Source organism: Herpailurus yagouaroundi, unplaced genomic scaffold, assembly GCF_014898765.1.
Source record: "Herpailurus yagouaroundi ecotype Mexico unplaced genomic scaffold, PumYag 197, whole genome shotgun sequence".
In the NCBI taxonomy this organism is placed as follows: Eukaryota; Metazoa; Chordata; class Mammalia; order Carnivora; family Felidae; genus Herpailurus; species Herpailurus yagouaroundi.
In genome coordinates, this window is record NW_024412428.1 from 14,560,477 (window position 1) to 14,585,464 (window position 24,988).

Consider the following 24,988-nt stretch of genomic DNA (forward strand, 5'->3'; position numbering starts at 1 on the left):
ACTTCAATAATAGCTCTTCAATAATTTTATACTCAAACACTATGAATTCTAAAATAGATTTTATTTGAGATGCTAGCCACAAAGTGTCTTGTTTTCCTGGTTCACCTTAGGACTGTTCCCACAAGCAGAATTCCTGGGACCCATCACATTCTCCTTCCCTGAGCCTGTTTCCTACAGTTGAGTTTTAGATGCTCTATACTTTGAAATTATGCCATAACTCGGGAAAGTAGGATGGTTCATTGGGGCAATCTCATGGGAATAAGACAAGCACAAAAATAAACTGTCTCAATTAATGGAATATATTATATCAACAGACTAAAAACAATCATGTAATCATCTCAACAGTTGCAGGAAAAGCATTTGACAAATCCAACACCTACTTATACTAAAAACTCTCAGTGAACTAGGAATACAGGGGAACTTCCTCAATTTCACAAAGAATATCTTTAAAAAAAAAAACCAAAACTATAGTAACATACTTAATAGTAAGAATCTTGAAGCTTTCCCACTAAGATCAGATGGTATAAAGGATGTGCCTTCTCGTTACCTGTTGAAACATCACACTGAAAGTCCTTGCTAATACAATAAGGCAAGAAAGGGAAATAAAAATTTGTACTGATTGGGAAGGCAGATAAAAATACTATCTTCATTTGCAGATAACATGATCATTTATGTATAATATCCAAAATAATCAACAATAATAACAAATGAAACTCTGGAACTAAAAAGTGATTATAGCTAGGTTGCAGGATACCAGGTTAATATAAAAAAAATCAATTGTTTTCCTATATCCAGGCAATGAACAAGTAGAATTTGAAACTAAAAACACAATAGTATTTATGTTAGCACCACTCACAAATGAAATACTTAAGCATAAATTTAACAAAATATAATGTGTAAGATCTGGATAAGGAAAACTAAAAAACTATGATGAACAAAATCAAAGAACTTAATAAATGAAAACATGTTCATGGCTGGGAAGACTCAATATTGTCAGATGTCCATTCTTCCCAACCCAATCTACAGATTTAGTGCAATCCCAATAAAAACTCCAGCATATTATTTTATGGATATTGATGAACTGATTCTAAAGTTTATAGGAGAAGCAAAAGCCCAAATGGCCAATTCAGCATTGAAAAAGAAGAACAAAACTGGAGGACTGATGTTTACCAACTTCAAGACTTACCAAAAAGAAATCAAGACTGGTATTAGCAAAACGATAGAACAAATAAAAAGCCTGGTCTACAGCCTTAGCACCCTGAAAGCGCCCAATCTCATCTGATCTCAGAAGCTAAGCAGGGTCAGGCCTGGGTAGTACTTGGATGGGAGAAAGCCTAGAAATAGACCACCCAGGACAAATAGATCCTATTTCAATTGACTTTTGACAAAGGAACAAAGGCAATACCATGGAGCAAAGATAGTCTTTTCAACAAATGGTGTCAGAACAACTAGACATCCACATGCAAAATAAAAAAGAATATAGACATCTTACATGCTTCACAGAAGTTAACCCAAAGTGGATCACAGACCTAAATGTAAAATGCAAAACTATAAAACTCCTAGAAGATGACATAGGAGAAAACCTAGATGACCTAGAGAAAAGGTATGGTGATACCTTTTGAGAAACAACACTAAAGACACTATTCATGAGAGAAATAATAAATAAGCTGGTCTTCATTAAAATTGAAAACTTGTGCTCTGTGAAAGACAATGCCAAGAGAATTCTAAGACAAGTCACAGACTGCAAAAGACACATCTGTTAATGAACTGTTATCTAAAATACACAAGGAACTCTTAAAACTCAACAACAAATGACCTGATTTAAAACTGGGCAAAAGGGGCACCTGAGTGGCTGAGTCGGTTAAGTGTCTGATTCTTAGTTTCGGCTCAGGTCATGATCTCACGGTTTGTGGGTTCAAAGCCCCACATCGGGTTCCATGCTAACAGTGTGGAGCCTGCCTAGGATTCTTTCTCTCTCCTTTTCTATGTCCCTCCTCCACTCTCTCTCACTCTCTCTCAAAATAAATAAACATTTTAAAAAAAAAAAATGGGCAAAAGATCTTAACAAATACTTCATCAAAGAAGATACACAGATGAAAAATAAGCATATGAAAAAATGTTCCATGTCATACAGCACCAGGGAAATGCAAATTAAAACAACAAAATATCACTACTCATCAATTAGTATGGCTAAAATCAACAACACTGAAGACACCAAATGCTGATGAGGATGTGGAGAAACAGAAACTCTCATATATTGCTGGTGGGAATGCAAAACGGCACAGCCACTTTAGCAGATAGTCTGGCAGTTTCTTATAAAACTAAACATACTCTTAACATACGATCCAGTGATTGCACTTCTTGGTATTTACCCAAAGGAGTTGAAACTTATGTCCCTACAAAATCCTTCATATGGATGTTTACAGAAGCTTTATTCATAGCTGCCAAAACTTGGAAGCAACCAACATGCCCTTCAGTAGATGGATGGATATATGAACTGTGGTACATCCAGACAAGGAAATATTATTCAGCATTAAAACCAATGGGCTTTCAAGTCATGAAAAAACACGGAGGAATCTTAAATGCATATTACTAAGTAAAAGAAGCCAATGTGAAAAGACTAGATACTGTATGATTCCAACTATATGACATCCTGGAAAAGGCCAAACTATGAAGACAATAAAAAGATCAGGGGTTGCCAGTGATTGGGAGTTAAGAGTGGGGAGAACTAAGTGGACCACAAAGAATTTTTAGGGCAGTGAATATAATCTGTATGATACTACAAGGATGGATATATGTCGTTATACATTGTCCAAACCCATAGAATGTACAAAACCAAGAGTAAACCCTAAGGTAAACTATGGACTTTGGGTGATTATGATGAGTCAATGTAGGATCATTCCAGTGAGTAATGTTGATAATGGGGAGGCTATGCATGTGTAGAGTTAGGGAGTATGTGGAAAATCTCTGTGCCTTCCTCTCAATTTTGTTAAGAACCTAAAACTGATTTTTTCAAAAAAAGTATGAATTAGAAGTGCCTAGGTGGCACGACCAGTAGAATGTCTGACTCTTGATTTCAGCTCAGGTCATAATCCCAGGGTTGTGGGATTGAGCCCCGTGTTGGGCTCTGTGCTAAGCATGGAGCTTGATTAGAAGCCCCTCTCTCTCCCTCTGCCCCTCTGCTCCACTTGCTCTCTCTCTAAAATAAAAATAATAGATAAATAAATAAATAAATAATGTTAAAGTATTAATTAATTTAAAAAAATCGTTCTGGAGAGAAAACAAGGACACATTCTGGATTTTGTAAAAACTATTAGGCATTAAATACTCTGGATCATTAAAAGCAAGATATTTGTAATTATTCATTTATAAAATTATTATACACATCAGAAATCCTTTACAATTATAAAATTATATTCCAATAACTTTAAGGCTTATTCTAGATTTGGCTTCTTTATTTTGACTCCAAAATGAACTATTTTAAAAAATTATTTTATCAAAGGCATACTCTCTCATCCCAGCATTTATAATTTATTAGAAGACCTATAACTTAATGTTCTTGATCTTTCTAAGGAGCTCTTTTTATCTGATTATATAATGAATGGTCACATACTAGAAAACTACAGCCTGCAAAGACATACTAAAGCTATAGCCAAATTGAAGACTCCACTGGAAATTAACCAAAAAAAAATCACATATACAAAAATTAATTCTTCTCTTATCATGGAAGAGCTGTTTTGTTTCTGATACTATTGAGTTCTTAATCTTTCACCTATTTCCTCAGAAATGAGAAAAGGTCACTTTCTAATAGTACATTGAAACAAAAGGGTAAAAATAAGAAACTTCAGCATACTTTTACATACCTGAAATCAAATATACTTACTTGGTTTAAGTCCCTTTCTTCTATCTCAAGTCAAAAGGAAGTTCTATTAGCCACCTATTTTTTAAGCAATGGTAGTTGCTATACTATACTAAAGAACACATAAAAACTACAAAAAAAATAACTCTATTGAATGCTTACAAGAGAAAAATATGAGAATACAATTAAATCACAGCTCCTAGATATGTAGTACTTTTCAATGAAGGCAATTGCAGCAGTGAGTGGATGCAGCCTTCTGTGTGCTTAAGTACCAAGTGCCCCCTTGTGGACAACATTGTTATTAGATTATATATAAAATTTGTGTAACTTGTTTTGTGATTTGAGGCTACACCTGTCTCCAAATTGACACATGATCTTTGGGGAGAGCACAAACTTGGTGATATCTGGGACAGAATATATCAGGAAGCAGTCTAAGATGGATTCTACAGATCTACCACCAGCCAGATGCCTAGTGGGAACTCCACCTCTCGCTTTGTTTATATCACATTCTTGAGAATCCAAGATCCCTTCAGTAATCCTTTCACTATATGGCTGATATATCACTTTAAATACAAATATATTTAGAGATTTCAGTAGTGCTTTTCGTTCATTACTATCAATTCCCAGTTATTAGGCTCTAAAATATGTATTTATGGCTTTAAAAACAGAATTTCTAACAATGTTCTGAATGTGGAAATGACCAGAATGAGCCCAGTAGGAGCATGACTGGATGCTTCAGTGAGGTAATAGCTCTCAGGAAGGTCCAAACTGGGCTGTATGTTTGTCCAGGACCCCATGAAGCAGCGTAACTAAAAGAAGAATCTGAATCACAAAAAAGGGAATCACGTTCAGGAAAATGGTATGGGGCATCAGGATGAACAAAAGAGTAGCACGATGATTAAGGACATTGGAAGTCAGCATGTGGAACATAAACAGACCAAAATAGAGAATGATATGAAGGGAGAGTCTTGTTTCTTTGAAGGATCAAGTACATGATGAAGAGACTAGTCCAGCTGTTTGAAGGAATTTGTAAGAATTAAAACCATCTCTTCCTTCAAGCCTCTCTTGTTAATAAGCAGGACTAAGAGAGGGGTTTTACGGTTTGTCCTAAGGAAAGCTGAAACATACTTCAGAAGGGAAACTAGATAAATATCCAAAAATTAACATTTCAAGAAGTCAACTGACCAAAGGATTAACTTGCAAAGAGGCCAATTCACCTAGGATTCTAAATTTACCAAGTCACCAAAAATTTGCTTTTAGTAGTATCTTCCATACATATGAACTTATGACCTAAACATATTCTTTTTCTGAATATATTTTCAATGATGATACTAAATGTAAACCATTTTCATAAGAATGTATTCAAAGATTTAGATTTCAGCAAATTAATTTCCTATGACTTGATATTCTACTAATTGATCAAGAGTCTTCCAGAGAACATTTAATGTGACACTCAACATTTTCGTAAATAATATTTCTCTGTTTCCATACTTTCTCCTCCATGTCTCCCACCAGCACATAGCCTTGTTGGCTTTAGGAGCAGGATCTTCTGTGCTATATCCATCTGACTGGCAGAGTGTTTGCTCTGGTGAGAGGATTCCCGTAAGGGTCCAAGCTGTCTGCATGTACTGAGAAACAAGGGAATGCACTGATGGGAAAAAGAAGCAGAGAGAAATAGAAGTGCTATGGTTTGAATGACTGTGACCTCCCCAAATTCATGTGTTGAAATCCTAATGCCTCCTATGATGGCATTAGGAGGTGGAAACTTTGGGAGATGCTCAGGTCCTGAGGGTGGGGCTCTCATTAATAGGATAATGCTCTTATAAAAGAGACCCCACAGAGCTCCCAAGCCCCTTCCCATGTGAGGACACAGCTAGAAGGAGCCATCTCTGAACCAGAAACTGCTGTTACCAAACACCATATTTGCTGGTGTCTTGATCCTGGACTTACAGCCTCCAGAACTGTGAGAAGTAAATCTCTGTTGTTTTTAAGCCACACGGTCTGTGGTATTCTTTTATAGCAGCCTAAACAGACTATAAGATAAGGGGTCACCAATTTTTTGACTGCTAATGAATCAAGGAACAGGACTTCCACCATGCAACAGAGTTGACCGCAGGGATACGATAGAACTTTTTGATAAAGACTTTATAGTAACTTTTCCCAAGAGAGACTACCCTGGAACTCTTTCTCTGAGGGACACATATCCCCTAAATCTGTTGTTGTTGTTGTTGTTGTTGTTGTTGTACTCAAAACATTACTGGGGAACTACCTATGGGACTATCTACCAGGAGCCATAAAGTTCTGATAAAGAGTTCAGCTGAATTCTCAGCTTTGTATTCTAACTGGAGATTAATGAGGAAGCCTAGAGTGCCAAGTCAGAACCTGAAAAACAGCTATTGCTCATCAGAGACAACACAGCCTAATTATCATTAGCTTTTAGTCATTTGGAATGCTTAAGATAGATTCTAGTCTGCTAGTGAGTGAATGGATACAGATCTTTGCTCAATACACCAGGAAATTCTTGGAGGGAACATTAGGTAAGCACTAGGTTCTTCTGGTGGATGCAAATAGAAGAGGTTAGAAAATGTCCACTCAGCAACCCCCAAAGAAGTAAAAGTTCTGTGCTTTTTATTAGATCCCTGAAGAGCCCCCTGCTTACTGGACAGGTACTAAGGAGCCATAGAATTCTACTATAGTTTTAGGAAGAAACCAGAAGATTCACAACCTCTGTAACAGCACAGCTGAATAATTGCACAACTTACCCTTGCCCTTATTTTCTTGAAATGTACTAAGGTTAATTTCACAACAGACTTTGTTCTAATGAAACCTAGAGTTCCCTCTAAAGTTCCTGCTATCAAGGGAAGGGAAGAAAGGAACTAACACTTTATTGAGAGAAGTGCTTACGGTGTCAGGTATTATGCTATTGGCTTTATATATAACTCTAATAATACTTATGACAAACTTGCAAGAGGGCTTAATTAACTCCATTTTACAGATGAGGAAATTAAGCCTCAGAGAAATGAAATAATTTCCTTAGTGTCCCATAGTCTGAATTTGAATCAGGGCAGTCTAATTCTAAAAGCCATGTTTCTGGGTAAAGTGGGTTACACTGACTCCAACTGTCTCACCCCTGCTTTTTCACTACACTCATTTTCTCTCAGTATCCTATCTTCTCATTAGCATTTGCTTACCTTCTTTCCCCTTTGAATCAATAATGTGCTGGAACTTCGGACCATGTGCTTTGTCCTACCCTGCATCTGAAATTTCCTGGAGAACATTCTTCTGCTAAACATTCATTAAAACCTTCTTCTCCCTTAACTTCTGTAATGCCACCCTTTTCCAGCTCTCCCTTCTCCCTTTCTCAATATTTTTCCTTGTCAGTTATCTTCACTGAATTGCCTCCTCAGCTAAAACCTTAAGTGTTAGTATTCCCTAAGATTCCATCCTCAATCCTACTTTTCAGACCATGTATTTCTTTCTGAACAATCTCATACTTTCATTGACTTCAAATGACACTGATGATTCCATGATCTCTCTTTACGGAAAAACAACTTTCCATGGTCTAAAGTCATGTCCAGATGTTTACTGACCACTATCATCTATGTAACATACACAACACTAAACTCAATTCCTAACACTCCACCTAGTTCTGATTCCTACTGTGTTGGTTCACTGTAGTCATTGTTCAAGCGAGAACCCTTAATCATCCTCCAGTCCTCTCCCAGTCTCACCCCAGCATCCAAGTACTCATGAAATCCACATTCCTAAATATCTCTTAAATCTGTCACGTTGGCTCCACCCCCATATACTACTGCCCAAGTTGAACAACCCACCCTCCCTCACCTGGACTGCTACAAAAGTATCCTAACTGGTTTCCCTGCCCCAAATCTCACTGACCCTGGGAAAGCCTTTCTCCATGGGGGTAAAAGGCTTTTAAAATCTATATTAAATACTTCAAAAGCTTCCCATCACATGTAAAAAGGTTCACATGTATACAAAATCCTTTGTTATCGAGGGCCTGCTTATATTTCCAGTCGTATCTCCCATCACCTCTTGTATTTATTCCAGACCTACTGAACTAACTGTAGGCCTGAGATGTCTTTAGATTGATCCAGAGGGATTCTATCATTCTTTGAAAATATGCTTATATCATGATCTAAAAATTTCACTCTATGTACACTAGAGCAGTGATTCTCAAACTTTGGTGTATATCTGAATTCTGGAGTTAATAAAGAACTCAGAAATGGCAAGCTGGTTGAAGGATAGGGCTGGCCTTTGTATTTTTATGAAGTTTCCTATGTGATTCTGTTACCTACCAAAGTTTGAGGACCACTGGCCTAAAGCAAGGGCCAGCAAACTATAGCCTGAAGACCAAGTCCAGCCATAGCCTGCTTTTATAAGTCAAGATTTGTTAGAATAAAACCCTACCTATTCATTTAGTTATTGCCTACAGCTCCTTTCACACTATAACGGCAGCAGCAAACAGAGATCATATGGCCTGCAGAGCTGAGAATATCATCTAGCCTTCTGTAGAAAAGTTAGCCAACTCTAGAGGAACACTTTACACTAGAAGACATGTATTAAGCATGTTCCCTGTGGCAATGTTTGTCATAGTGATATTTTGAAAAATCCACAATGTACATAAATAGGGGAGCAAATGAAGATATATAGATATAAAGTGGAATACTATGTAGCAAACAAAACTTATCAGATCCTTATATATTAACATGGACAGAATTTTAAAAAAGCATGTGTGCAACATGATATTTTTATATGAATTTTTAGATACAATATCTGTAGAAAGGTATTTAAAAATAAATTGGAATGATGTATACCAAATCCATGATAGTACTGTCCTATAAAGAGGAAGCAAAGGGAGAGAGACAGGGAGAGAAACAAAAGGGTCCTCGACTCTATAGATCGTTTTCATTAAAATACTGAAATCAAAAAGTGACAAAAACTAAAGAGTTACTAATACTAGAATATATTGGTTGTCAGATTATCCTCTGTGAGTTTTATTCTATTCAAAATTAAAACCACAAATAACCTAACATATTCAAATATAGGAAAAGGAACTGAATATTAATAATCCAGTGCAATGGAAAATAACGTAGCTTTCAAAAATATACAGGAAGAAAATATAACATAAGAAAATCATTGGTTTAATTGTCCATGACTACTACAGGATACAAAATTATCCACAAAACAAGGTTAAAATTCTAAAATATATATTTTAGAAATGCTATCCTTATATTCTGGTTTCTTTTCGAATAAATCTTTTACCTTTTACTAAAAAAAAAAAGTATGTCCTTATTTTTTCCTTTTTTGGGGTTCATTTATTTACTGGGTTGTAATTTTTATTTTTTTAATGTTTATTTTTGAGAGAGAGAGAGACAAAGCACAAATGGGGAGGGGCAGAGAGAGACACAGACACAGACACACACACACACACACACACACACACACACACACACACAGAATCCAAAGCAGGCTCAAGGCTCCAAGCTGTCAGCACAGAGCCAAACACCGGCCTGAACACAAGAACCATGAGATGATGTCCTGAGCTGAAGGTGGACGCTTAACCGACTGAGCCACCCAGGCACCCCGGGTTGTAATTTTTAATCAATATACATGCATGCAAAACTTTTAAAAAAGAGGCCAACAGTAGATATGTTTGACTTAATACTTATCTTTGTCTTTTATTTTCTGAATAATATTAAATGAATGCATACTACTTTAAAATGAATGGTATTCATTGAAAATGATCTTGTATGGCACATAGAGCTAATTGTTTTTGTTTTTTTAATTTTTTTTAATGTTTATTTATTTTTGAGACAGAGAGAGACAGAGCATGAACAGGGGAGGGGCAGAGAGAGAGGGAGACACAGAATCTGAAACAGGCTCCAGGCTCCAAGCTGTCAGCACAGAGCCCAACGCGGGGCTCGAACTCACGGACCGCGAGATCATGACCTGAGCCGAAGTAGGACGCCTAACCAACCAAGCCACCCAGGCGCCCCGGCACATAGAGCTAATTGTATAACTGATACACATTCTGCCCTTCTTCCTACTACCATGCTCAGTAAAACACTAAATTTCTCAGTCTTCCTTCAAGATACAGGAGGCCACATGATGCAGTTCTAACCAATGAGATGTAAGGGGAGATGTTGGGTGCAGCACGTTGGAAAATACTTTGAAAGAAAACAGACTTGACTGGCCTTCACCTTTGCCCTTTTCCCTTCATCTACTTCTTTCTTTGAAAGAGAAGGTGAAGCAGGTGAGAAAGTGAAGTGGCCATCTTGTGACCATGCTGGACAAAAACCACTCAAAGGACCGAGTGGAGAGTCAAGAGTCTGGAGGAGCCATTATACCAACCCCAACAGCATCCCTCTAACACTTCCTGTTACATGAGAAAACAAAACCAAACACCTTACTGGTTTAAGCCTTTCTTTTACACGCAACCAAATGTAACCCTTTACTGAAATATCTTGCTAAAATTAAATTCTAACAAATTATACTGTTGAAAGGCACTTTAAAGATTACCTAATCTATATAGTACCTGTGGGTGAGAAAAATAATCTTCAAAAAGGTTGAGGTTGATCTTCAACCTTCAAAAAGGTTGATACCATTCTGTATCAGAACAAGGACCAGAACTTCATTCTCACTTAAGTGAATACTTTTTCTAGAATACTAAGATCAAGTCCACTTTTATGACCCAGTTTGTAAATTACTTACTTAATATTTTATATATTTTTTTCTAAATGATAACATTTTTTAAATGACATATATACTGGTCATAAATTAGTATTCATCCCTGTTTTGCCCATACACAAACTTGCAATTTGAAGTTAGTCAAAATTGGTATTCAAACTGACATCAGTTTCTTACGTATGTCTGTGTAGATTACTCCTAAAGACTAAACAATCTACAACAAAGATTAAGAATCAGTAAATTTATAAAAAGTGTTTCATTTCATATTCTATCCCCGCCCAAAAAACAATTTAAACCCTTTTCTCCAATTATCAACCTAATAGGAAACCAAAAATGTCTGCATTTCATAGAGTATATATCTGAATTTCATAAATATTGTTCTTATATAAAGAATAAGACTTAATATATTCTCTTTTAACCTTGAATAAAAGATTTTGTCATTGGATATCAGATTCTTGGATCCCAATGCTTTTTGCTCAGTAGTTGGCTACTTCTATCACCAGCTCCTTGGCTAGATTCCTAATCTGCTGCTGTTCAGACAAACTCCTCCCAGATTCCATGTGTAAGAAAACCTAAATACTCATGCATGCAAAGTATCTGCCCCCAAAATAGAGAGAACCAGCTCCTCAAGAGCTGCACTTTCATTATCTTTCCTTTCTGCTTGGTACATGGCCCTACTCTTGGTTCTTCTAAAATGTCTTCAGTCCTTTACTGAAAAGAAATAAAACTATCTGTCTCCAGAGCTAAACCTCTTAGAAGACCATATTTTTTTCAAGATTAACACAAACCCATCAAAGGGAAGAAATGTATTTTTTGTCAACATGAGTATGTTATGGAGTCTGAGGCACCAGTTAGAAAGCCAATCAAATGCTTCTTGGGTTGCTCTAGAGTACTGCACCATGGCACAGCAGCTCTTGTGGCCACTCTCCATAAGGCTGGCGATACCCAATTTCTTAAGCTAGTACTGAGGATAAGTTATCAAGAAACAGGGAGCCAGAATATTTTATATTCTATATTCTATAGGTAGAATTAAAATTCTATCTACAGTTAAGAAAGACAAGGCTTAAAATAGCCCTTGCAGCAATTTCTAAATACCACAAGATGGGGATATGACTCTATGGTAGGGGGGGAAAAATGTTATGTTCCTGACTTTCCAAGCCATAGTAATAAAGGTATTTCTGGGTTGAAAATAATGGAGGTGTACAAATTAGATTATTTCTTTCCTGAATCATTATTTTAAAAAATACAAGATTTTTCTGTATTTTTCACTAAAGGTCTGCAGTTATTCAAAGAGCAATCTCCATAAATGCTCTGGTCCCCAGGACCTCTGTGAATATAGCAGTCAGTTTAGTGCTCTATGTACCACTATTAAAAAACATGTTACTTCTGGTAAGTGGTATAGAACGGCTGTTGGCATAGTATGGTGTAGTCAAATGGGCATAAGTTTTTTTTAGAGGAAGAGAATTGACCTCCACATTTCCAGACTGTGTGATTTTGAGCAAATCAGTCATTTTTTTTTGTTTTTGTTTTGAGAGATAGAAGAGAGGGCGGCGGGAGAGGGGCAGAGGGAGAGGGGCAGAGGGAGAGGGGCAGAGGAGGGGGGGGAGAGAGAGAGAGAGAGAGAGAGAGAGAGAGAGAGAGAGAGGATCTTACGCTGGCTCCACACTCAGCATGGAGCCTGATGCAGGGCTGGATCCCACGACCCTGGGATCATGGCCTGAGCTGAAATCAAGAGTTGGACACTCAAATGACTAAGCCACCCAGGTGCCCCTCACTTAGTCATTTTAAGCTTAGTGTCACAGGTATTAAAAGGAATAATATTAAATTTTATCTCATGGAGTTATAATCCTGCCAATTTAGGTGAGTATTATATTTTCATTTTCATATTAGGTACCCTTGATTTTTAATAATATTTCCATGTTTTTCTGAATATTCCTTAAGTAAAAATGCAGCATGAGTTACAAAGAAAAGGCTATTTCCAAGCATGCTCTAGACCCAGAAAAGTCATGCATCAGATCTTCTCTACATTTTAAAGGATAAACATTTAAATCAATGAAAAACAAATAAATGTTCTTTGTAAAATATAAAACATATGAATTTAAGTAATTTATCAGGAGGAAAGGATGTCATTAGGGCCGCCCAAAGAAAAAATAGGTAGATAAGCTCAATGAGGTTTCTTTCATGTTATAGGGTAATTTTGTGGGTTCTCTGTTGGATTATATATATATATATATATATATATATATATAGTGTGTGTGTGTGTGTGTGTGTGAATGTGAATATATATGTGTGTATGTATATCTATACATGTGTATATATATATTCCAGAGGAAGTGGAATGCAAATGTTTTTATGTAGGTAAAGATTTGTATTTCTGTGTTTAATAGGCTCTTTTAGGTTACAGAATAAACACACTTGTGTTTCCACCCAGCCTGATTACTGAAATTCTTTTTCTTCCATTTTGGTTGTACCTGCAACCCTGCCCAGCTTTATAAGGTGGACATTAAGTTGAAGATTTTGCTACAGAACTCCTTACTTCCTAGGAAGAGTTCCAATAAACAAAATACTTTATTTGTAACTTGATACAGTCTTTAAATGTTTGGGAGGATCTATTTTTTTAAACAGTACATAATTTCTTTCCTTCAACTATTCTTCTTATTTAACCAGCTTTTACTCACCACTGGCATTTTTTCATAGACACGGATAAAAGACAATCTATCTACAACAAAGCAAATATGAACAATTAATATTCTATCACTTTTAAATCAACTTAAAAACATATATATAGTTGTTTCTGTACCTGAAGGATTTCCACAAATTTTTTTCATTTTCTCTTCTAGAGAAACAATTTGCTTTTCTAATTGATCATTCAGTTCAAGTTGTGTCTCATAACGAACTTTCCATTCACCACCTGAGTGAAAAAGAGGGGAAAATCAAGATCACTTTGCCACCTCTCATTTATTCATTACACCACCATTAATTGGCTCAATCTTACTGTACTTCACTTTGTTAGCAATATAGACGAACTAGAGTGACTAATTTTTTTTTTAATGTTTTAATTTATTTTTGAGAGAGAGAGAAAGACAGAGCATGAGCAGGAGAGGGGCAGAGAGAGGGGAGACACAGAATCTGAAGCAGGCTCCAGGCTCTGAGCTGTCAGCACACAGCTGGATGCGGGGCTTGAACTCACAAACCATGAGATCATGACCTGAGCCGAAGTCAGACACTTAACCAAATGAGCCACCCAGGTGCCCCTGATTAAATTACTTAAAAAAAATATTTTACATCCTTCTTATAAACCTGAACTGCAATTCATAGATATTATAATCTACCAACACATCTAAGTCAATATAACAACTTAATTCTAATATAATATAAAGGTAATATTTTTTTTAAGATTTGGGGGTTTTCATTTTGTTTACTTTTTATTATTTTTTTAACTGTTTCTTTAATTTTGAGAAAGAGAGCACGCGAGCAAGGAAGGGGCAGAGAGAGAGGGAGACACAGAATCTGAAGCAGGCTCCAGGCTCTGAGCTGTCAGCTCAGCTTGAGCAGAGCTCGAGCTTGTGAACCACAAGATCATGACCTGAGCCAAAGTCAGACACTTAACCAACTGAGCCACCCAGGTGCCCCTAGAGTGAACTAATTTTTAAGTATGCATTTCTCTGTTATGTAGGATCTTTCAGATTGCAGACAGTAGATTCACAGTCGGATTACCACCCAGCCAGACTTCACTAGGACTAATGTGATTCCTGGTCTTCTCACTCCCTAACCCCTTTGTCCTTTACTTCCTCATGTATCCTTATACGGAATTCTATTAGAGGGACTATCAGGAAAATGTTACTTTCATAGGAACTTGAAATATCCATACATAACAGCATAAATAATACTGACCCTCCATCCAATGTCATGTTCATTTTCTTTCCTTTGCAAACAAATTCTGAAGACTGTTTGCTGTGTATAAAGTACACAATGCCTTACATGTATTAAGTAACTATTCCTCATTAAAAAAAAATTTAGTTACCTATTATACAGATGAAGAAACCAAGGGTCAGAGATGTCAAACAACATTCTTAAGATGACAAAGCTAATAGATGAGGGAACTGGGTTTTATCTGACTTGAAAGTGTACCCTCTTTTTTTGGAGAGAGAGCAAGCAAGCAGGGGAGGGGTAGAGGGAGAGAGAATCCTAAGCAGGCTCCGCATCCAGGACAGATCCCGACGTGGAGCTTGATCTCATGACCATGAGATTATGACCTGGGCCAAAATCAAGAGTCAAACACTTCACTGACTGAGCCACTCAGGTACCCCAAAAGTGTATCTTGTTAACTGCTATGCAAATACATGTAGCTGCCTATTCAGGCATCTTCTCTTTTCTGTAAACAGGTTTCCTTCACCAAACCCCTTTGGCTATTAAGGCCGAAACATTTGTCTTATTGCTACAGGAGAGGAGGAGAATACAGCCTAGAATTTAAACATCTTTGGTTGGCTTCAGGGCCCAAAGCTAATTTTATTTTATCTTTAAAGTCACACTTTATATAGAGAAAAAAAGATAGCTTGCTTCTAAACTTTAAATGCGCTTTACATTTATGAGGCAATTTCTGCTCCTTAATAGTTGACAGAGGAGTCTAAGCAGAAAGAGTAGTAGCACATGCTACTGGCCTCAACTTTCTCAACCCAGCACACATGTCTCCCTTAGCCCCCTCATCTCTAGCAAATCACCCTCCCAAACTGAAGTTGAAAGTCATTAGTCCAAATGCGCTAGGGAACAAGAAAAGAGAAGCCTGAAGAGAAGCCTGAAAGAGAAGAGAGACTGAACATTTATCCAAAAGATACCAGAGTCCAAATAGATGGAGTTATCTGTATAACCGACTAGCTGAAGTCTCTCTTTGTTGGGACCCCTTTTCCCACCATGGGAATGGGGACTTCAGAGCAAAATCAGAACAGTTACTGAAACATTAAGAACGTAAGTCAATTTTGGGGTGCCTGGGTGGCGCAGTCGGTTAAGCGTCCGACTTCAGCCAGGTCACGATCTCGCGGTCCGTGAGTTCGAGCCCCGCGTCGGGCTCTGGGCTGGTGGCTCGGAGCCTGGAGCCTGTTTCCGATTCTGTGTCTCCCTCTCTCTCTGCCCCTCCCCCATTCATGCTCTGTCTCTCTCTGTCCCAAAAATAAATAAAAACGTTGAAAAAAAAATTAAAAAAAAAAAAGAACGTAAGTCATTTTGAACACATCTGACTATAGTTTATAAATGTTTGCCTCCACTTTAAAAATATTACTGATCTAGAGATCCTCAAATACAAGTAAACCTAATAGTATACTATCATGTATTAATGTTAATAAGTGCAACGCCTTGGAGGTAATGATGTCAATGTTCACATCCCCCAGTGTGGTGAACTGACCTCAAACATACACTCAAACGTGTAACTCCTTCAGTATATACAGACGGCTCTGCATTGTAGGGGACAAAAGACAAAGAGTAAGCATACTGACTGTTGAATTAAAGGAGAAAATTGTAAAACAGTAGTGTCTATTAAAAAAGGAGAAAAAATAGTCTTGATGCTACTGTAGTAGGGTCACATTGGGACTTTCATGGGACCTTGACCCTGTTGCCTTAGTGGGCCTCTTCCTCCATTAAAAAAAAATATTAAAAATTCTATTTTACTACTATGTTGGTATAAAGACAAACATAATCCAGACTGGATCATATTCATTTTTTTCTTCTGATTTTAAAATAAAATATCTCGGGGCGCCTGGGTGGCGCAGTCGGTTAAGCGTCCGACTTCAGCCAGGTCACGATCTCGCAGTCCGTGAGTTCGAGCCCCGCGTCGGGCTCTGGGCTGATGGCTCGGAGCCTGGAGCCTGTTTCCGATTCTGTGTCTCCCTCTCTTTCTGCCCCTCGCCCGTTCATGCTCTGTCTCTCTCTGTCCCAAAAATAAATAAACATTGAAAAAAAATTAAAAAAAAAAAAATAAAAAAAAAAATAAAATAAAATATCTCATTGGCCTCTAAAAGTAACATCAAGAGACCTTAATAATGTCCTGACTGTGCCTAATGAATAAGTCAGCAGAGCAGATATGAAAGCAAGCTTGGCTAGTTCTAGGTCAACTTCTTAATAGAGTACAAATTAATCTGTTCAGAGCAAAGAATATTCTGTTCTTAAGCTGTCTAGACTATTGGGTAATCACTGGGACTGATGTCCAGAGTTAATTTGGAATAACCTTTGTTTGATATTTTTGCAATGAGTTCATATCTAAATCTAACCTATCCTGCCTGCACTAATTACTGCCACTTTGCCAAAGTTGGCCTGAGAGTGTATTCATTGCTGTTTTGATCATGCTATGAGGAAGAAGACACATAAAACAGGAGAATCTATTTTAGAAAAATCTTAAGATGTATAAACTAACTGAGCCCAACTGATCAGTTTCTGTTGTTGAACTGACGGGAAAAGACAAGACAGATCTATCAAACAGTTAAATAAAACACTGATTTGTTCCAGGTAAATTATGTCCCTAACCCTGGGAAGACAATGTGTATATTATTAATAATTCATTAATTAATAATTAATCAATTAACATTCAAGTGCATAAAAATGAGGACTATATAACTTACCAAAACCTGCAGCCATCACTGATTTACATGGCTAATACAAAAATGTGTTATAATTTCTGATTCCTTAACAAGTGGATGGGGGCCCACAAAGCTGGAGATTAATAAAATTGTTTACTTTTCACAAAACAGCATTGGCTCCCACAAATCACATCAACTTCCTACTTATCAAGTATTTCCTTTTTTTTTTTTTTTAATTTTTTTTCAAAGTTTTAAATTTATTTTTGGGACAGAGAGAGACAGAGCATGAACGGGGGAGGGGCAGAAAGAGAGGGAGACACAGAATCGGAAACAGGCTCCGAGCCATCAGCCCAGAGCCTGACGCGGGGCTCGAACTCACGGACCGCGAGAGCGTGACCTGGCTGAAGTCGGACGCTTAACCGACTGCGCCACCCAGGCGCCCCAAGTATTTCCTTTTTTGAAAAAGGACCACACTGATTATTTCTTTCCCTACCACACTTTCTTCTGTGATAACCCAAAAGTACCCAAAATATTAAGGTTTACAATTTTTGCATAATTCTTTATCCATCTTTATTTATTATTTAAAAAAAATTGTTTTAATGTTTATTTATTTTTGAGAGAGATAGAGAGAGACAGAGTGCGAGCGAGGGAGGGGTAGAGAGAGGGAGACACAGAATCTGATGTAGGCTCCAGGCTCTGAGCTGTCAGCACAGAGCCCAATGCAGGGCTTGAACTCACAAACTGGTAGATCATGACCTAAGCTGAAGTCAGACGCTCAAGCCACTGAGCCACCCAGGCGCACCATCCATCTTTAAAATGCAATAATGTTTAAAGTATGTTTTCAACAGGGAAGAAGAGTGGCAGTAAAAAATAGCAAGTTTTTCAGGGTGTTTGAGTGGCTCAGTCAGTTGAGTGTCCAACTCTTGATTTCAGCTCAGGTCATGATCCTAGGGTCATGGGATCGAGCCCTGTGTCGGGCTCTGCACTGAGTCTGTAGTGTGCTTGAGATTCTCCCTCACTCTCTCTCTTCTTCTCTCTCTCCCTCTGTCCTTCTCTCCCACTCTCTCTCTCTCTCAAAAATATTTTAGATAAAAAAAATAAAATACAATTTAAAAAAATAGCAAGTTTTTTTTAAATAGTCTTGATACTAAGGGAAGTTAAGAGACATCTGAAACTAACCCAAATAAGAGATGTAGTGCTATCTTTGAGACAGCCGCAATAAACTCGACATCAAAATAGACGCTTCCTGATCTTGAGCACAACAGCAGCCAATGTATCAAGGCCTACAATACACTTATAATACACCAGTATTTAAAATACAGACTGGGGCGCCTAGGTGGCTCAGTCAGTTGGGTGTCCAACTTTGGCTTAGGTCATGAGTTCAAGCCCCATGTCAGGCTCTGTGCTGAGAGCTCAGAGCCTGGAGACTGCTTTGGATTCTGTGTCTCCCTCTCTGTCCCACCCCCACTCCCTCTCTGTCTCTCTCCCCCCAACCTCAAAAATAAACATTAAAAAAAAATACAGACAATGAGGGGCACCTGGGTGGCTCAGTCGGTTAAGCCTCTGTCTTCAGCTCAAGTCATGATCTCATGGTTCATAAGTTCAAGCCCCTCACTGAGCTCTCTGCTGTCAGCACAGAGCCTGCTTTGGATCCCCTGTCTCCCTCTCTTTCTGCCCCTCCCCTGCTTGAGCTCTCTCTCTCTCTCTCTCTCAATAAATAAATAAATTAATTAATTAAAAAATACAAAAATAAAATAAAATACAGACTAAGAGGATAAAAATTTAGCAGAAACATTTGTGCCTCTTGGTGGAAAAATATCCTGAGTAATACTCCTTCAGTAACTCTAAAAACAAACAAAAAATAAGCACTAATTTGGAAAGGAAAAATAAAATTGCTTTGCAATCTCAAAGAGGGATCTTGTCTAGAATCAGTACAAGAAAAAGCAAAATCAAACCAAAAATGGAAACATTCTAGAAGTTTGATTCATGGTCAATTTTATGAATTGACATTGTAAGAGGAAGTTCATAAAGCAAGAGAAAATTAGGTGAAACCCTACCTTTTAGTTGTGATTTTTGGTGGGGCGGGCGCGGGGCTCTAAGAGAGATAGCAGTGTTAACAAAAACAAAGCCCCACTAAGCAACAATGCCAAATAATACATCTTAAAGTGTTAAAAAAGAACACAGTTGAATTGGTTGAAACTTGACCCTACACAGACTTATTAAGTTCAGTCATATTTAATTGTATTGGTCATTGTATTTATAATGATAATAGTGATGAAGTTATGTTGACTTGAAAAGACTTTGTAAAATAAGAAAATGATAATAAGGAAAGTAAAAAGCCTAATATATGGCACTGTGCTGGGCACTAGGGTTACAAAAATAAAATAGACACAGCCCCAGCAGTCAATTAGCAGTAGGACAAGTGGTGGTGAGGGGAAACATACAGCCAGAACATTTGAGACTATTGGTTAAGTGGATGAGATGGAACATACAAAAGGACAACCAATGTGGAAGGTGGCAGAAGCCACTGAGAGATAGGGAGGTCAAGATTGAAGAGGGTCAAGAAATGCTCTCGGGGGAAATGGCACCTGTTCCAAGCCAGAGGAGGTGAGAAAGAATATTCAAGCAGCAAGAACAGCATGAACAAAAATACCTATGTGTCAACAAAGGAGAGGATACAATGAGGCAAAGAGTAACTCCTATGGTGAAGTTGACCCCCCACCAAATTTTCAGATTTCATGAGGAAAAACATCCCTAAAGTAGGACTAGTGAGTTTGAGTCATGTCTCTACCACCCGCTAGCTTATTTATGTGATCGTGAGCAAGTTACCTATCCTGCACCTCAATTTCTCATATCTAAAATAAGGTCAGGGTTGCTGGGGTGGCTCAGTCAGCTAAACTTTGTCCAATTCTTGATTTCGGCTCGGGTCATGATCTCACAATTCGTGAGACTGAGCCGAGTCAGGTTCAGTGCTGACAGCAAGAAGCCCACTTGGGATTCTCTCTCTCTCTCTTTCTCTGCCCCTCTCCTGCTCACGCACACACATTCTCTCTCAAAATAAATAAATAAACTTTATAAAAATAATGAAATAAAATAAGGACAATTCAAGTTCCTAAATTATAGGATATTGGGAGGATTCATTAAAATATATAAAATACTCAGAACAGTGCAGGGCCCACACAAAATGCTATAAGAGTTAGTTGATATTGTCATTATTTTATTCTTCTTCTTTTCCATCATCACCAGCAGCAGCAGCAGCAGCAGCAGCAGCAGCAATTTACCACAAAACTGTTCTCCAAAAGGGTAGCACTACATTGCTAACAGTAATGTATAAAGTTCCAATTTCACTTAAAAACAAACAAACAAACAAACAAACAAACAAAAACTCTACTTCTTCAATAGGCAACAAATTGTATGTGTTTCAATTCAATTCAAATTTCTTTGAGGAAAAAACAAGTTGGATATTTTACATACTCATGAATTCTCTCTGTTCTACTCATATTTATTACTGAGAACTTCATTTTTTTTCTAATTGAATTGCAGAGGATATAAATATAGTCAAAATATGGACATTTTGCCTATCATCTTGGCTACTAATGTATTTCCAATTACATTAGTAGGGAATGCTGTTTAACTTCTTGTATGTTGTCTTTTTTTTTAATCCAGCTCCTCCCCATGAGAAGATTTGCTCATAATACAATTTGTTGGGCTCACATTTTACTAGTGGGCATGGTTATTCATTGCATGCATATCTGTGAGTGTGACCCGTTTTGCCTGTAACTGGATAGATGAGAAAATTCAGCTAGCCTTGCCACTTCAACTACTTGGTAAGTGCACTCACAGTCCGCCTGCCACAGAGCCAGTTATAGCCCAGATATAGTTATATCCCAGATGTGAAGACGTAGGAAGCTACTTCAGAATTGGGACAAAGAAGTGTTCTCCAATCAAGCTTTAAAAGAGCCTTGGGTACTTAAGAAAAGTAGCATTTTATTTCCTATATAGTTACTAATTCTTTTTGTTCATGGCTTCCCCAATAGAAAAGTATAAATGGGTTTAAGAACCAAAGTCCACCCCCATAAGCTTAATAAAACCCTACTGTTCTTTAGCATTCGGTTCAAGCACTGCCTCCTCTGGAAAGGCTGTCTTTATGCCTTCATCTAAATTGTGTTAGGTTCCCTTAACTGGGTTTCCTCCTCATGCAGAAGTGACATCCCTTCTCATATTCATATTTTAGTTTGATACTTTCTCCCAATAGTCAGTGAACCTTTTTAGAACAGGGAAAAGAAAGGTCTTCCATTCAATGTGTTGAAATATGGCAGGTCTCAATATTTGTGGAATAAATTAGTATCTTACATACATTTTAAGTTTTATTTTTTTTCTTTTTTTTTTTTTTTTTTTTTTAATTTTTTTTCAACGTTTATTTATTTTTGGGACAGAGAGAGAGGCCGAACGGGGGAGGGGCAGAGAGAGAGGGAGACACAGAATCGGAAACAGGCTCCAGGCTCTGAGCCATCAGCCCAGAGCCCGACGCGGGGCTCGAACTCACGGACCGCGAGATCGTGACCTGGCTGAAGTCGGACGCTTAACCGACTGCGCCACCCAGGCGCCCCCACATTTTAAGTTTTAAAGATATGTGGGTATGTGAGTGTGCAGATGTGTGTGTGTGTGTGTGTGTGTGCACAGCACTCGTCCACCATTCTTTCAACACAAATAGCCAAAACCTAGATAAAGATTTTAAAGTTATGGCCAAATGCAGAAGTTAAGATATGAGAGGTATTAAGTTAAATAGAAAACTTGTATTTTATTATCTACCAAAAACAATAATGTATTGATGTCATGTAACAAAAGTTTTGCTAACTAATGAACATTTTGAAGTTGTAAGTAGGTGAATAATTATGCAGTAACACGTTTGACATTGGAAATATTAGTTTTAGGGGTGCCTGGGTGGCTCAGTTGGTTATACATCTGACTTCGGCTCAGGTCATGATCTCATGGTTCGTGGGTTCGAGCCCTGCATTGGGCTCTATGCTAACAGCTCAGAGCTTGGAGCCTGCTTCGGATTCTGTGTCTCCCTCTCTCTCTTCTCCTTCCCAACTCATGCTCTCTCTCACTCTCGCTCTCAAAAATAAACATAAAAAAATTGAAAAAAAGAAAATATTGGCCTTAAAGCCTAATAATTAATAAATTATTATTTATGCTGCCAAAAAGCAGTGCTGAGATCTTGGTACTACTATTTCCTGTATTTAATTTAATGCTCTACCAGTATCTTGGCAAAATAAACAATAATTATACCAGAGTCACATATAAAAATATTTATTTACATACCTTTGTCATCAGTATTGAGTTTGGCTTCCAGTTCCTCTATCTTGTGTATTATTTCAAGCATTGATAGTTGCACTATATCCCTATTATTACAAATATCTTGTTAATTATGATCCAATTATAACATGAAAAGAATAACATATCAATGCACAACTACTTTAGGAACAATTTATTATGAAATGTCTCTAATTGAAGGCATGGTTGACAATCAGAAATCAGGCAAATGGAGGCTTCTGATTACCAAGGTCGACAAGGACACTAATATGCACTAAGGCTCAGAGGCCTCCAGGTGACCATTAGAAACCCTTTACTCTTAACTTAAATATGATCCCAAGAAGTTGTTATCTGGCTTCTCAAAGACCAGCAAATGAACTGCAATTTATTGGAGAACGGAATAGCCAGGTAATAACTGATAATCTGAAACAAAGAGGAAAAAAGAAACACTAATAAAAAAAAAACCCACACATATACACACACATACAAATAGCATTCCAGAGATGATGTATTTAGGACATGAGTAAATTAGCACATTAACTATTAAAATTTGATGACCGAGGGGCACCTGGGTGGCTCAGCCGGTTGAGTACCCAACTTCGGCTCAGGTCATGATCTCGCAGTCTGTGAGTTCAAGCCCCGCGTCGGGCTCTGTGCTGATGGCTCAGAGCCTGGAGCCTGTTTCAGATTCTGTGTCTCCCTCTCTCTCTGACCCTCCCCCGTTCATGCTATGTCTCTCTCTCTCTCTCTGTCAAAAATAAAATAAACATAAAAATGTTTTTTTTTAATTTGATGACCAAATCATTTATGCACTATGTATTTTTGGTTGCCTATTATGTCAAAGCATTGTGCTAAATGCTTAAAATACTACAGTGAATAAGTGAACTGAACAACAGCAACAGCAGCGGCTTCCACTGAATGCTTATTATAAGCGGATGCGAAGTGCTTTACATTCTTTTCACTCAACCCTGCCAACAACCACATCAAGTGTAATAATTCTTACACCTATCTTAGAGTTCAGAACACTGAAGCTTTAGTGGTTCATTAACTTGCCCAAGATCAGGTACTTACTAAGTGATAAGAGCTGGGATTTGAATTTATGCAGGATTCCTCTAAGTACTTGCTCTTATAGTCTACTGCCTAAGGGAATGTTTATGGTTTAGTATCAGATCAAGAAATAACTAACTAAAATAGTGTGGCTGGAGCCACAATAGAGGAAAGCTCAGGAAGCTTTAGGGCACATAAGAGGGTCTAAATCTTGTGGGGCTGGCTGGTGGGACTGGGGTTATTAAAAAAAAAAAAAAAAAAACTTAAAAATTTTCAAAGATTTAATATGAAGTATAATATTGAGTATTTTTAAGTATATAGGAGAGGCGTTATTTTTACAAAATGCCACCATTTTTTAAGTTCTTCTAAAGGGATGGGATGAAAGATAAGCATAACTAAACAAAACCTTTGGAATTTGAAACAGAAAAGCTGAATTTAGTGGAACATGAAAACAAGACACATAGGTTAGCATTACAGTATACGCACACAATACACTCCCATCTGATCTGATCCTAAAGACAGAAAATCCTACCTCAAAATCTGCCTATTTCTAATACCAAATGCTAATCAAAGAAGCAAATGAATCTTTCCTATAAAACACTGATTTTAGATGTCGCCAGATCTCCCCGGGTATTAATCACACTGCTTGTGTCACATCGACCTCAGGAGCTTCAGCTTGGAAGGGCGGAGCACACACAGGTGCATTTCCTTGAGCTACGTGTACCTGAACCCTACACGCGCGCGAAAGTCCGCGCGCCGCCCTTCAACTCACTTCTGATGGATTTCTTCCAGTAACTCCTTTTCAAGGCGGTCGGTGCTCACACCGTCGAAGTTGGCGCCTCTTCCTTCCTCCATAGTGTCAGGTCAGAAACGTCCCACGCCCTTCCCCTCTTACAGCTAACACCACAAAACCTGACACCCTCCCAGAACCTGGGAACGTGAGGGCATTGTCTCGAGCTGTCACTAAGGTTTACTGACTCACAGTCGCCCGCTCTCGGCGCCTCGCGGTGACGTCACAGGGCGTTGCCCGGGAGCCGGGAAGGGCATTCCGAGCGAGTCGGGGAGCAGTCCGCAGGCTGAGCCTTGGAGTGCTGCTAAAACAGAAAGAGGTTTCGCTGCCCCGGGAACACTTCGTCGAGAAAAGTTCCTCAGTGCCCGAAACCTGCGGCCTCATTCCTTTTCCCAAACAGGTGGAGGGGGCACGTGCACCAGCCACATGGCCGACTGCAAGGGAGTAAGGAACCATTGGCTCTGGTGCTGTTTTAAACACTGACTCAAGCCCACTCTTCACTTTACTCTTAGTCCTTGTTAGGGAAATGCGGAATCCAAGAATGGCTGTGTCTTTCTTTGCTTCAGTTTACCGAGTACCAGAGGCTCTGGTTAAGAGTGAGGAGGAGCAGACCCTGAGAAGGCACTGCCTGACCTCTGAGTTTCCAGTCCAGATTGTTCTGTCTTTGAGTTTTGACAAATCTGGGGACTGATTGTCCATGGA

The 24,988-nt window shown here is 38.2% G+C and overlaps 1 protein-coding gene across 3 annotated transcripts in view; it reads right to left on the reverse strand.

The window, feature by feature from the left end:
- CCDC169 (coiled-coil domain containing 169) overlaps window positions 1–24,492 on the reverse strand; it is a 47,416-nt gene extending 22,924 nt beyond the window's left edge. Inside the window, exons 1-4 of one of the 3 annotated variants that reach the window (XM_040448204.1) lie at window positions 24,269–24,492; window positions 22,459–22,538; window positions 13,368–13,478; window positions 13,246–13,286 (exon numbers count right to left, since the gene is read on the reverse strand). In XM_040448204.1, the coding sequence (XP_040304138.1) occupies window positions 13,246–13,286; window positions 13,368–13,478; window positions 22,459–22,538; window positions 24,269–24,351 (315 nt within the window). In that variant the 5' untranslated portion in view covers window positions 24,352–24,492. Of the gene's footprint in view, window positions 1–13,245; window positions 13,287–13,367; window positions 13,481–22,458; window positions 22,539–24,268 lie in introns of those variants that run through there. The other 2 variants (XM_040448205.1, XM_040448206.1) reach the window with 2 other exon arrangements.
- Between the last annotated feature and the right edge of the window lie 496 nt (window positions 24,493–24,988).